The sequence below is a fragment of the Podarcis cretensis genome, assembly GCF_951804945.1.
Source record: "Podarcis cretensis genome assembly, chromosome: 6".
NCBI lineage: Eukaryota > Metazoa > Chordata > Lepidosauria > Squamata > Lacertidae > Podarcis > Podarcis cretensis.
In genome coordinates, this window is record NC_137175.1 from 52,126,993 (window position 1) to 52,140,542 (window position 13,550).

At 49.5% G+C, this 13,550-nt stretch overlaps 1 protein-coding gene across 3 annotated transcripts in view; it reads right to left on the minus strand.

Annotated features, from left to right (window-relative positions):
- The window catches only part of SLC6A9 (solute carrier family 6 member 9), a 54,680-nt gene extending 42,098 nt beyond the window's left edge, over nt 1-12,582 (minus strand). Inside the window, exons 1-2 of one of the 3 annotated variants that reach the window (XM_079980357.1) lie at nt 12,362-12,582; nt 2,529-2,674 (exon numbers count right to left, since the gene is read on the minus strand). In XM_079980357.1, coding sequence (XP_079836483.1) covers nt 2,529-2,558 — 30 coding nt within the window. In that variant the 5' untranslated portion in view covers nt 2,559-2,674; nt 12,362-12,582. Of the gene's footprint in view, nt 1-2,528; nt 2,694-11,300; nt 11,600-12,361 lie in introns of those variants that run through there. The other 2 variants (XM_079980356.1, XM_079980355.1) reach the window with 2 other exon arrangements.
- Between the last annotated feature and the right edge of the window lie 968 nt (nt 12,583-13,550).

Here is a 13,550-nt window from a genome sequence, read left to right on the forward strand (position 1 = left end):
CCTGTGCCAAGGTCATGTTTATTTGGTATTTTGGGGAATGTGGACATTAGCAAATCAAGCCCCATCAAAAAGAAGTGCCAGAGAGAGCTGTCCCATTCTTTCCCTGGACCTCAAAGGGAAGCTGTAGGCTCTGAGATACTATTACTGTCTTGGGATAGGCGATTAGTGGGTGATGGGTTTATGCTGCCATTTCAATTATGTCTAGGCAGCTCAATGAGGGGATTAGCTTCTTCTCTGTGGCCAGAAAGCTCCGAGTGCCTGCTCCAGTGACCTAGAGACACTACATGAACTGCATGAGAGCAAGCAGGAAACTTCAACGCCAGGTGATTGGGTGGGGTGAAATGCAGGGGCATTTCTGATTCACCTTCCCATCATAGAGTTGGAAGGGATCCCAAGGATCACCTACTAGTCCAACCCCTTCCCTTGGCCTAGTAGCCTCTGCAAACATCCTCTTTCCCATTTGACAACATTGACTCCCAGAATTGGTTAAAGATTGACTCGGAATATACGTCGTACTCCGAAGCTACGCTGGACTCTCCCCGCCACACATCCTCTTTTCCCCACCCCAGGGCACAAAACAACATTGACAAAGGACTCCAGAAACAAAAGTAGCAGCCAGAGCATTGAGCAACAGTATAAAAGTTGTGTCAAGGGAAGAAGGCAAGGATGTGCAAGTCATTATATACCATTTCACACAAAGAGCACTGCAGTATAGCAAAAGAGGAGCAGTGCTCTTCGTGCCTGTGCATGTGAAAGCATGTGCACACATTTGCAGGCCTGCTGGGATGCTTTCTAACACCAAGTGCTGAACCTGGGCAGCAAAGGGTATGTGCATAGTCCAAAATGTCCCGCAACCAGGCAAATATGGGAATCTGAGTAGTTTTCGCACATACCCTTTGCTGTCTAGGTTCAACCAATCTGAACCGCACTTGGGCAGGTGGTTCACCCATTTATCATCTCCTTTCATTTTGATTAATGCTGGCTGGCCTGACTTGGTTTCTAATCAGCAGAATCACATTCAGTTGAATGGAGATGACCCAATGGGCACAGCCCTTTACACGTGTGTTTGTGTGCATGAAAATATGTCTGTGCATGCATTGATGTATTATTATTTATTACATGTGTATCTTGACATTCCTCCAAAAAGAGCCAGCAGGTCAGCGAGCAGAGCAGCAATAGCACAATTAAAACATCTAAAAACAATTCCAATACACATGCAGACATGTGGATTGAAAAAGCTATGGGAGGAAATAGTGTGTGGGGATCATACAGTGCTGTGCTGTATGCACGAATGCCAGGGTCTGAGTGCTCTGTGCTTGCAAAACGATGTTTTATGCAGGAAAAATATAAAGCAGCACATGAGAGGAAATGTGTAGAGGAATGCATGGACGTGCCTGTGAAATGCTGCAGTAGAGAAGACCTGCAATCTCTATGGATGGAAGGCAAGGGGCTTTGGTATCTGTGTGTTGCAGCTATCCAAGCTCCCCTTCCCCCACATGTTCCAGGCCTGAAACTGGCACGGTGCCCCCTGGCTGGGGTGCAGGCTATTTCAGGCGTCTCCTGGGAGCCTCGCTCTCAGTAAATGTAGAAATCCAAAACACAAACAACACAGCGGTGTGGATGGGGGCTAACATTTCCCACCTGCTGAACTCTACATGTTTCCTTGGTAATGTCTGATGACTTGCGGGGGGGGGGGGCTTTAAGGGAAGTAGCATCACTTCACCTATGAGAGAAGCGAAGAGCCTAGCTCTGGTAAAGGCACCTGCGGAAGCCACATCCTGCCTTCCACTTCCCAGGCTATTTGGGGGAAGAGGAAATGGACAGGTGCATGAGGACTTCTCGGTAGTTGTGCCCGCCCTGTGGAATGCCCTCCCATCATATGTCAAAGAGATAAACAGTTATATGACTTTTCATAGATATCTGAGGGCAGCCAAGCGTGCTTTCTTAGTTTGGGGAATTCCCAAACTCTACATCCACTGCCCTTCTGCTTAAGATTGTTGTGATGCATCTGCATCTAACACCTTTTTATACCGATAGCTGTAAAATATAGGGCTGCGATTTCCTGCACTTGACACATCTGAGGAACTGCCTGCGGGCTATATTATTTATGAAAACCTGGCTACACTGGAAAGCTTTATTGTATCTAATTCTGGCTTAAACGTGCTTTAGCAACTGATAAATAATATAAATTGATAGTGTGCTTTAATGATTTATACTGCCTATTCTGAAATGAATGTACTATGTTATAACAGTACAGTATTAATGAAACAGACTCCTTTGTGGAGATTGCTGTATTATGATTTGAAACGAATTGGTACTGAGCTGTTTACGCTAATGCTGCTTTGCTGCGTTCTCATGTAGTGCATCGCTTTGGGCACATCTGTGCAGAAAAGCAGCAAACAAATTAAGTAACAATTCCTCACCATCACCCCCCCCCCAGACCACCGAGACCCATGGATCCCTCTCCCCTGCATTCCAAGGGGGCAGAATATGCCAACTCAAACCTGACGTATTCCCCGCAAACTCACCAGCAACCCCTCACTGCATTTTTCTGCCATGGTTGGGGGCCGTGATGTGAGCGCCCAGCTGCCCACTGTCCGTCTTGATGGCTAGGCTTCCCAGGCTACACAGAGAGCTCAGACAGAAGCGCAAATTAGACCAAAGAGACAGGAAGCTGTGGAGAATAAAACGGGCTTTGGTTAGAGAAAATGAAACAAGAGAAGACTCCTGTCCTCTAAATTAGGGGTGACAAAACTTTTTTTTTGGGGGGGGAGGTTCAAGGGCCGCATTCACTCCTGGCCAGTCCTGCAGGGGCCACATACTAATGGTGGGTGTGGCCTAAAGTTATTGCAGTCACCTCACATTTGCACACACACACACACACACACACACACACACACACACACAGAGCTCCCCTCTCCAGCAGATCAATGTGGAAGGGGGGGGGGTTATTGCTCATCTCTGCTCATCAAATGATTGATCTGATGACCACAGAATGAGAGATTTGCATCCCCATCAGGGTGCTGAGCAGAGAGCTTGAACCCTCCCTGACCACTCAAGTTCTGTGTCTACTTCATTCACACCAGCACTACTTTTTTGCCACTGCCATCAAAATTAGGGGCAGGGGAGGTGGTTTGGGAAGGTGGCTGGATCAGGCCTCTGGGCCAGGGGTATACCCCTGCTCTAAAGATTCAACGAGGGGAACACACACACAAACACACGTGACCAAGACTGGTGAATTTGCAAGGACCATCTCTTTTTACAGCAAAAATTACGTTGCCGTTTCCCAGTCTACATTCAGCATATTCCCAAAGATGGTAAAATGAGAGCAGGGCTGGAAGAGGATGCAGAGTTTGGGTTAACAGGCGCTTATATCTGCCCCATCATTTCTGGTTCCTTCAGCCCATTGCCATCTCTGAAGCGGGAAGAAGAATCACACACGTGGCTGCAAAGAGCGTAGCAGTGCTCAGGGCAGGGGAAGTCTTCAGGGCACCAAACACGCACAGGGGCACAGCTGCCACTGAGGACACAGATGGGAGGCAATTGCCTTCCACCCTGGTGCACCTAGTCACGTGCCAGGTCAGCTCTGCCATTGTGCTAGAGACCAGGTGGTACTGCCAGGCAGTGAAAAAGGGACAGCCATGGTGTCTGTGTGTCTGTCTGTGGCAGGGAAAGGCATCGCCCGAGATAGTTTGTAAGACATCGGCGACAAAAATGCATTGGTTGTTGGTCATGAAGGGGGCAGAGCATGAAAGGTTGCCTCTATAAACTGTAGCACATGGGGAACAGGGTGGATGGGGAGAGGACAGGGTGGGTACTTAGAGGGACCTTGCTGGTGGCTGAGCCTGAGCCAGTGAGAGAAGGAGCTGAATGAAGTGTGCAAGCTCTTCTCTACTGTCCCACACAAAGGGGACGCAAATTCCGAGTCATTTTTGTCTCTTCTGCGATGATTCAACTCCAGATAAGGTGACTTGGAGAAAGCAAACCTGAATTGACTCTTGTTCAGACCCTCAACTCAAATGGCCCAGCTTCATGTTAAATGCCAGGGGTCAAATACCCCATGGAGACTGAATACCAACCACCCAAAATGCACGCAGCAATTGGTAGTGTTAAAAATTCTTTTTAATGTACTATCACTGCACTTAGCCGCCACTCCAAGGATGTGGCTACTGTAAGGAAAGGGTTCTGGTAATTCTGTCTTCTCAGCTCCTCGCAGACCTATCTGAGCATCCACTTCTGCCTGTGCCTTCCAATGGTGGGCCCCAGGTGCCCTCCCCCCCCCCCCAGGGGGCTGACCTAGCTGCATCAGACATTTCTGGTCACCAGGGAGGAAACATCACCTCATTCTCTTCACCTGGTCTCCAGCTAGGGGAATGTGCACATGTAAGCATGAACACCAGAGTCCTGGTCTTCTCTTTACTTCCATAATATACTTGGCTCTGAGTACCAGGGTAAACTGGCGCTGAAAGCAGAACTCGGCAACAAGAAAGTAGACACAGACTGTCATTCAGTCTCTCTAAATTATTGAATTAAAATTCAGAACCCAAATTCGGGAACACTAACGACTAAATAAATAACATCAGGACCACAGGATCCGTGATCGAATATAAATTATGAAAACCAATATAATTAAGCAAATTAAGCAGCTTGGGTTTTTGCAAACGTAGAACAGGGCAAAAGAGAGAGGTGTTTATAAATAACATGGCGGACTCACTAGTTTGGTTGAAATACAGCGAGCCATGGGGTTGGGTGGGGGGACAGCGCTTCATTTCAGCTTCAGGACAAGGCTAGATCCTTTTGCTTGACATTCTATGGATGCTAATTGTATTCAGCAAGCAATAAAGCTGAACAAATTGTGCTTCACTTCCTGTGAACAGGACTGTGAACACAAAACTGGGCCCTGGATATCTTATTGTGAGACAACCACTAAACAGCTGGCACATTCACTACAGAAAAACAGGAGGTAGTCACTGCCACTTTTTTTTTTCAATTCTCCAGGACAGAGGTGGCAACCTCAATACCACAGGGCACATTTGGTTCCTGGACACTTGAAAGGGCAGCTCCTGAATAGTTAAAGACAGTGAACTGGAACAGATGTGTCATGAGTATGAGCACACAGACTTGCCTCTCAACCCATTTCTTCCATCAACTATTTTCTCATGGATTAGTTAAAATATATTCATTTTTTATTTTTATTAATTAAATTTCACACCACCCTTCATCCAAAGATCACAGGATTGTTTACAATATAAAAACACAAAAATATATAACATAATGACAAAAACAATAACACACCCCACCCCCCCACCCCACCCCCCCGTTTAAAAGGCTTTAATTAGCCAAAGGCCTGAAAGAAGAGAAATGTTTTTTGCCTGGCACCCAAAAATATGCCATTCTTTGGAGACATGATTATATTCATACTTAATATTGTATATTTTTCAAAGCACTTTACACACACTGTCAGTTGCCCTTACAACAGCCATCTAGGGTACTCTGTATTATTAGCCCTGTACTGCAGACTGGAGAAAAATATGTCTCATCCAACATCCTCTACCAAATCCATGGCAGAGGGGATATTTAACAAGGGACTTCCTGGTTCAAAGCTTAGTCATTTAGTTACTACACTGTGCTGTGTTGGGAGCTGGTCAGTGAAATCCCTGCCCTGGAACTTGTGTAGAAATGAATTCTCTCTACCACAAGAATAAGTTTCAAAGCTTTACTGCAGAACCATCTTAAACACTAGTTAAAATAAGATAAGCATTGCAAAATAACAAAAGTAATACATTGGAAATGGGGTCCGGTCCTTTATGCAGTTCAGTAAACTTTTCTCTCTCTGAACCCAGAGAGAGATCCTAAGCTTGTTCATCATTGCAGAGCTTCTTTGCAACCACTGCTGCTCCTGCCAGCTATCTCCCAGAAGCACATGCTGGCTTCTTAAGTTCCAACTTCCTGCTGTGAGAGCTCTGCAGCTCTCCTGTGATGAATCACCAGGTAGTTTACCTTATTGAATGAAAAAGTATCAGTCTTCTTATAGGGCGGCTTCCCATACATTTTTGTACCAGTGGTCTATGTTCACTTCTTATGGGTCCTTCCAGTGTCTAGTTACAATATTTCTAGCTGCTGAGAGTAAGTGACTTAAGCTTAAAGCAGCATGTGGACAAGCAAAGGAGGACACCTTCACCCCGGTGTAGCTCTTTTTTATCACATATAAAGCACAACAAGACAACGACCTATCCCGCCCCAACAGCATACAAACTACTATGGCTAATCTGACCCAACAACACCGCCCCCCCCCACAGCTCACAGATACAAACAAACCATACTGAAACCAAGCAAGCTTTGAAGCCTCTAGTCTCTCGCAATGCCAATACAAATAAATATATAAATAAAGGACCTACACACATGATGCTGACACAAAAACCTTGTGCAAACACTGTGCAACAGAATGGAAGATCGCTATCCCCCCATCTCTCTCCCTCCCTCTCTTTCCCCCTAACCACACACAGTGTCTATGACAATAGTGTCTCATACCAAATGTAAATGAAATGTGAAAAAGACTCTATGAATCGAAAGCAGAGACTTTCCTTGTTCATTTGTTTTTATTCCAACACAAGCCAATCTTTAACAAGAACCAATTCAAAAATATCAGCCTTCTCTGACACTTTTGCTGGAGTGAAACTTCTTGCCTAAGGTAAACTTCCCTTTAAAGGTAAAGGTAAAGGTACCCCTGCCCGTACGGGCCAGTCTTGACAGACTCTGGGGTTGTGCGCCCATCTCACTTAAGAGGCCAGGGGCCAGCGCTGTCCGGAGACACTTCCGGGTCACGTGGCCAGCGTGACATCGCTGCTCTGGCGAGCCATAGCCGCACACGGAAACGCCGTTTACCTTCCCGCTGGTAAGCGGTCCCTATTTATCTACTTGCACCCGGAGGTGCTTTCGAACTGCTAGGTTGGCAGGCGCTGGGACCGAGCAGCGGGAGCGCACCCCGCCGCAGGGATTCGAACCACCGACCTTTCGATCGGCAAGTCCTAGGTGCTGAGGCTTTAACCCACAGCGCCACCTGCGTCAAACTTCCCTTTACGGCATTTTAAATACAATGCATTCAAACAAAGCAAGTGATGTACGTTAAACATATAACTATAACATGCTGGCTGCAATGAGGTGGGGTTTCACTTTGTACTAGAGACTGGCAGCATTAAATGAAGGAGTGATCATTACTCCAGCTGAATGCAAATGGGAAATGTGCGCTGGGAAAGGGAACATTAAAAAAATGGTGCACTGCAATCTCTAGGCCTCCAAGTAGTGAGCTTCTGAAGAACACAGGGAGGGAACAACTGCCAAGTGAAGAAGAGGAGAGAGAGGTAGCAGTGGCAGGACACAAGGCCAGCTATACTGTTAGGCAGAGAGAGGGGTTCACCTCAGGTGGCAGATTTAGGTTGTGGGGAGCAGCAAGGTTGGACAGCAGTTCTGTGTGTGCCACACAGCCCACACCAGACCTCTTAAACTACTACCTCCAGGCAGAGTGGAGGATGCTAACATGTCACCAGTCTGGTTAATTTTAGATAGAGGTGGCACTGAGGCTCTCATGTTCTTCAACTTAAGAACCAAAATGTTTTGGGCTAGCCCTTGTTTGATGTTTGAATTTGTTGGCATATTATTATTATTATTATTATTATTATTATTATTATTATTTCCTGAGGAGGAAGGAAGAAATACAACATAAGAAGTACAGACATATGTTTAGAAGCAGACAGAAAATTCAGCATCCTGCGAATTTTAGCTGTTGTTGATAAAGAGGTGGGTGGAAAGCAAATTTCTGGCAGTTCTGAAGGCAAATATAAGCTTGAACATCCAAGTCCCAAAAACCAGAAGGGAAATAAGCACACGATTTTGAGTTCAGGAGGAAGCGTGACAGCGCCCTGCAAATCTCTTCGGAAATCAGGGAAATGGTGATATGCAAAAGGTGCAAATCTGATTTACATGCTTGCTAACACAAATTGTGGCAACCTCTGTGCAGATCTCTCTCTTAAAAAATAAATAAATGCAAGAGTATGCACAGTCTTGGATATATGGCTGCTACACACGAGTTTTCAGCAGCCCTGTTTCAGGTAAAAGGTGAAGTCTCCACAACATTATAACCAGGAAACAGGCCCAGCATAAAATATGAGGCATGAGTGATAATCCTCTCTGCTGCTTCACAGCCTAGCTCTCACAACCAGAAAGGTGTTTAAACCACCAGCCTAGCAAACAAATTGCCCTCAGGATCCTGCCCAGTGCACACTTGCAAATAAATGTTCATTTCACTTCAAGGAAGGACTCCATAATAATCACACTCTTATGCTTGCAGCAAGGAACTAGCCAAAGACCCAAGGTGAAAATGCAGCATAACAAAGGACACTCTTGAGGCCAGAGGAGACGTTGTGCAACCAAAGGGACCCTGAGGAGCAGCTGGAACAGAGGCCCTTTCTGCTCCGGTGTCCTAAATATAAGGAAGTACGTGAATGATACACCCTCAAGCTGTCAGGGATCAGACAAGGGGGGGGGGGAAGTATGCTCTGTGGGGAGGTGCAGGAATGAAGCGACACAGAAGGCATTATGTGATAGGGAATCTACCCCGTTCCTAAGCTTGAGTAACTTACCCCCACTCTAGGTAGACACCGGAATGATGGCTCCCTTTTCATACTTGAGCAGTCCTTGTCCTGCCAACAAGCAGCTACTGAATTGGGATGCAGAAAAGTTTTTCTGCTCTGCCATGCCAAAAGCACGGAAGTGCAATTAAGAAACCCTGCAAAATAGCAGGACATCTCACAAAGGGGACACGAGGGAAGCTGTGCCCAGGGATGGCACTTTCTCTCAGAGCCACTTTGTCACTTTGTCCACACACCCTTTCTCTCTCAAGTGGACTGACCCACCCTGCCCACGGGACCGAACAAGGAGCTCTCCCCCCCCCCGCCACACTCACTGCATTTTGGCCAGGGGGAGGGAGCCCTCCTGCCAACCATGTCTTGGTTCACTGAATAGCCTTCAGCAGCTGTACGTCACAACTATAAGGGGATCAGAAGTCATGCAAGAAAGTCAATTGCCTTGGAAGAGTCAGCAACGACTTTGGTGGGAGGGAACTTCTGAGACCTGGCGGGAATATATCACACTTGATACAAGAAAAAAATCCTGGCCTTAGCTCAGCCCAAAGTGTTATTTTAACAGTACAGTGGTACCTCAGGTTAAGTACTTAATTTGTTCCGGAGGTCTGTACTTAACCTGAAACTGTTCTTAACCTGAAGACCACTTTAGCTAATGGGGCCTCCTGCTGCTGCCGTGCCGCCGGAGCCCGATTTCTGTTCTCATCCTGAAGCAAAGTTCTTAACCTGAAGCACTATTTTTGGGTTAGCGGAGTCTGTAACCTGAAGCATATGTAACCTGAAGCGTATGTAACCCAAGGTACCACTGTAATCAGATCTCCACTCTTGGCCCTGATTCACTACTCAGGTATAGCACGACACAATAATGAAGACTGCCCTAGGATTAAATGTCTGGCTATTCAAGCGGCTGAACCCAGATGCTAGGAAACTAAGGACCACCCAAACCACATTGGCAATGTCCACAGCTCAGTGGTGCAAACAGCTTGATGCATGAGCACAAGTATGGTTATGTGGAACAGGGCAACCTGCGCTTTTATCTCCTCAAGGATGGATGAGACTGTCTCAGAATGAAGCATTGATCTGGCATGTAATCTAGTGACTCTTGCACGTCCCAGCCCATGAGTGTTGGTACTGTTTTGCGGATGGGCTGAAATGGAGATCTGGCGGAACATTATTCCTCATAATCGGAAATAAAACATTGTTACAGATTCTTTTTTAAAAATTAGAACTCCAGGGGGTAGCCATGCTAGTTTTGTGGCAGCATAAACAAAAAATAATATCACAGCAAAAAATAATTATACATTCATTCCCCACTTTCTTCTTTCATCTGTATTCAGGGAGGGTCAACGTATATTTCACTTCAGGCATTTGACGAAGTGAACTCCGACCCACAATAAACATGTAATTCTTTAAGGTGCCACAAGGGTCTTTGCTGTTTTGATTATTCAGGAGTAATTTTGTAAGTTTGTTCAGTCTCTCTTTGTAACTGAACAGCCTTTATTTCTGAGTGCGAAGTGAGCTTTGTGCCTTTCAGTCCATCCTCAGGACTGAATCTATTATTTAGGCTCTTTGTTTTAGTTGGGTGCACTTTATTATGGCAAGCTAGCAGCACTTTAAACAAAGTCGTCCAGCCATCAAACCTGTTGCAATTAACAATATGTAAATTATGTGTGGATTCCTCCCCACACACTGTACCATTGGTACATTGTTGCATTAACTGATTTCCTACTGCCTGAACTTTCAGATTTTTAATTCTACAAGTCGGCATGTGGCCAAGCTAGAAAGAGGACACAGGATACTGTGAGGCAAGTTTAGGCTCCCAAAGTTGAGTGAAAAACTGTAAGTTCTTTTTCAGCATAATGTGCGTGCGCGTGCGTGTGTGGCCCACACACACACACACACAGAGAAATCCTGGTGGCACACCATTGACAAGTGCTGGCAAAACCTCTCACTGATACTACCCCCAAGCTGATGTAGCTATTAAGTCACTCCTTCAACTCCAAATCCACACCATTCTCCACTTTCTATCTGATGTCACAATACTGAACCCACCACAGCATCGGTTGAAGGAAGCACCACCACCCCTGGCACACAGCACGCACACACACACCGTGGGTGAAAACAAATCCAGAGAAGTCCGAAACACCTGGCCAGAGAGGGCGCGCGATCCCTTTAAAAGCAGCGGAGGGGGCAAGAAAACGGGGGGTTACATCAGCTGCCACGTGGGAGCTGCTCCGCGCCCCGCCCCCGCACATGCCGGGGTGGAAAATTACAGCGCGCGGATCCCCCGGCCCCCGGGAGCGCCCGGCAACTTCACCTCCCCTAGGCCAGAAACCCGCGGCGTCCAGTCAGGCCGCGCGCACCCGCTCCCTTCCCGCCTGGCGGTTTCCGTAAAGCTCAGGGGTCCGGGACACCCTTGGACAGCCCGCCTCCGGGGCTGCCCGCCACAGGTCTCGCCTCGAGGCGGCTCCGGCGACAGCGGCGGATGGAACACACTGGAAGCCGCGCCGCCTCCGGAGCTTCGCCGGCGCTTCCTCGGCGGCACCACGCTTTCCTACCACGCTTTCCCCGCCCCTTCGTTTCTCTTTTCCTCTCGCGCACACCGGCGCGCGTGTCTCCAAACCCAACCCCGGGATCCTTTTCTCTCTGCCCGCGCCTTACCCTCTCCATGCCGCTCCCCGCCGGTGCCTCGCCCGGGCTTTTCAGGCGCGCTGTCAAGGTGGAGGATCCTCTTATTGAGAAAATTGCATCAGCCCGAACCGTACTCCTTCAGCCTCGCCTCGCCTCGCCGCCGCCGCCGCGCACCCTGCGAGCTGGCCTGCTGCGCGTCCCGGGAGCAGCGTGTCCGCGCGTGGCAGCCGACAGTCCCTCTTCTGCCGCGGGCTCGGGGGGGACGCCGACTTTAATGAAAGTTCTGGGAGAGGATTCCGAGGGGGCGGCAGCAGCAGCAGCAACAGCAACAGCGGCGGGCACGTCCCGCCTTCCCTGGCCGGCTCCGCCCCGCCCGATCCCGCCCCGCTCGCTGATTGGGGCGATTTGTTTCCCCGACGCGCTCCCGCCCTGCCGCGCCGTGGGGCTCTGGGGAGGGGGCTGCGCAGAGCCCTGGCGGCGGCGGCGGCGGAGAGAGGCGGCTCGGCGGGACCCCAGAGGCGGCCCCCTTCCTCGCGCGCGCAGCGTCAATAAATATCGTCGCCACCCACATGACAGGGAAAACATATACCTCGAAGGCATGCTTCGGCTTGGAGGCGCGCGCGCACGGGCCGCAGGGGGCGCGGACGCACAAAAGAAGCGCGCGGAGCAAAAGAGATGGCTGTGGCCACGCGCGTACTCCGAAGGGGCACCGGCGCAACGCGCGCTCTCTTTCTCAGACAGACAGACACCGACGCAGAGAGCCGGCTGGGGGCACGTACATTTTCTCGGGGAAACATGTGCGATGCCCTTGGCACATAGATGCGCAACCAGGAAGACATCCGCGCAAGCGCCCCTCCCTCTTAGGGCTCCCGCTAGCAGACCCAAGAAGCCCCCGCGCGCCGAGCAGCACTTGGACAGGCACGTACCAGAGAAGACGCGCGCGCCCCCGAGGTGCTTTGGGTGGACCCCGCGCAGCGGCTTGAGGTGCCTCAGGTCCTCATTCCAGTCATGCATCGGACGAAGCCGACAATAAACCTGTTAAGGCTTCAGGTTGCTCTAGGAAAGCCTCGTTGCCTTGGGCCCCTTCTTACCTGACGATCCCAGCGATGGTTCCCCAGCCTCGGGGGGCCGTGCCTTAGAAGCATCGTGTCTTCCCTGCCCTGCCCTATCATCTTGGGCCCGCTCCCACGAGAGTGCTCGATCTTCTTCTCCAGCCCAAGACCGAGGGCGCCCGGCTTGTTGCGTCTTGCAAGCAAAGGGATCGCATTGCTCAGCCTTGGTCAGACAAACGCGGGGCTCCCTTCTACGTACGAACTGCCCCAGGTGCTGTTAAGAGCCCACTTGAGGAGGGATAGAGCAGCGCCCCCTCTACCCTAGCCCCAGAGTATGAAACGCCCCCCCCCCCCCGGTTAAATTGGTCCACAAATTTTGCTCGAGATTTGCGTGTTGCTACGTGGCAGCGATTCTTTGCTGCGCCAGGGAAGCGAGGGATTTTGCGCGCTGCCGCCCCCTGCCGGCCCACCCTGGGGCCTGCGGGTGGGGGCTTGGGGCAGGGAGCAAAGCTGCCTCCATCCATCCCAGGACGAAGATCGCAGCTTTGAGCCAAAGAGTCTGCTAATCAATTCAAACCAAACAAAAAAAGTTCCCAGGGTCGACTTCCCTCCGCCCCTGACTCTCGGCGCCCACCTGCCAGCAACAATCGCCCCCTTAAGCCGCAGCAAGGTGCAACTGGCTGTGACTGTGTCCCCCAGAAGACAAGTAGGAAGTGTTTCGTGACGCGTCCTCGCCCGCCCCCCTCACCGCAAATGCAGATGCCATCATTGTACTGAAGTGGCATTTCTTTTATAGGACAGGCGCCACAAGTGCCAGTGAAGAATGCAACGGCTTCCAGCAATCATCGCTGTGAGAGGTCGCTGGTGCTGCTCCACCTCGCGTCACGGGGGGGGGGACCTGTTGACCAAGAGAGCGCCTGCTACTGACCTCTGCCTCTTCCCTCCCCCATCACTGTCAGCATATCTCTTCCTTACATCAAGAGCACATTGGGGGAGAAGGAAGGCTGCTTTCTGTCCGTCTGTTTTATCATGCAGAATCTGTTTGAAGGCTCAGCTGTACAATTGTACCAGGGATGGATTTCAGAAGGAAACTCCAAAGTAGCCAACTCCTGTTTAGCCTTTGGCAGTTTTGAGTTCATTGCTGCGTGTGCCTCTTGCACCTTATGCAGAGTATCTTCTACTTTACACCTCTACTCACAAGGCTTAGTACAGGCTAGAACCCCAGCTT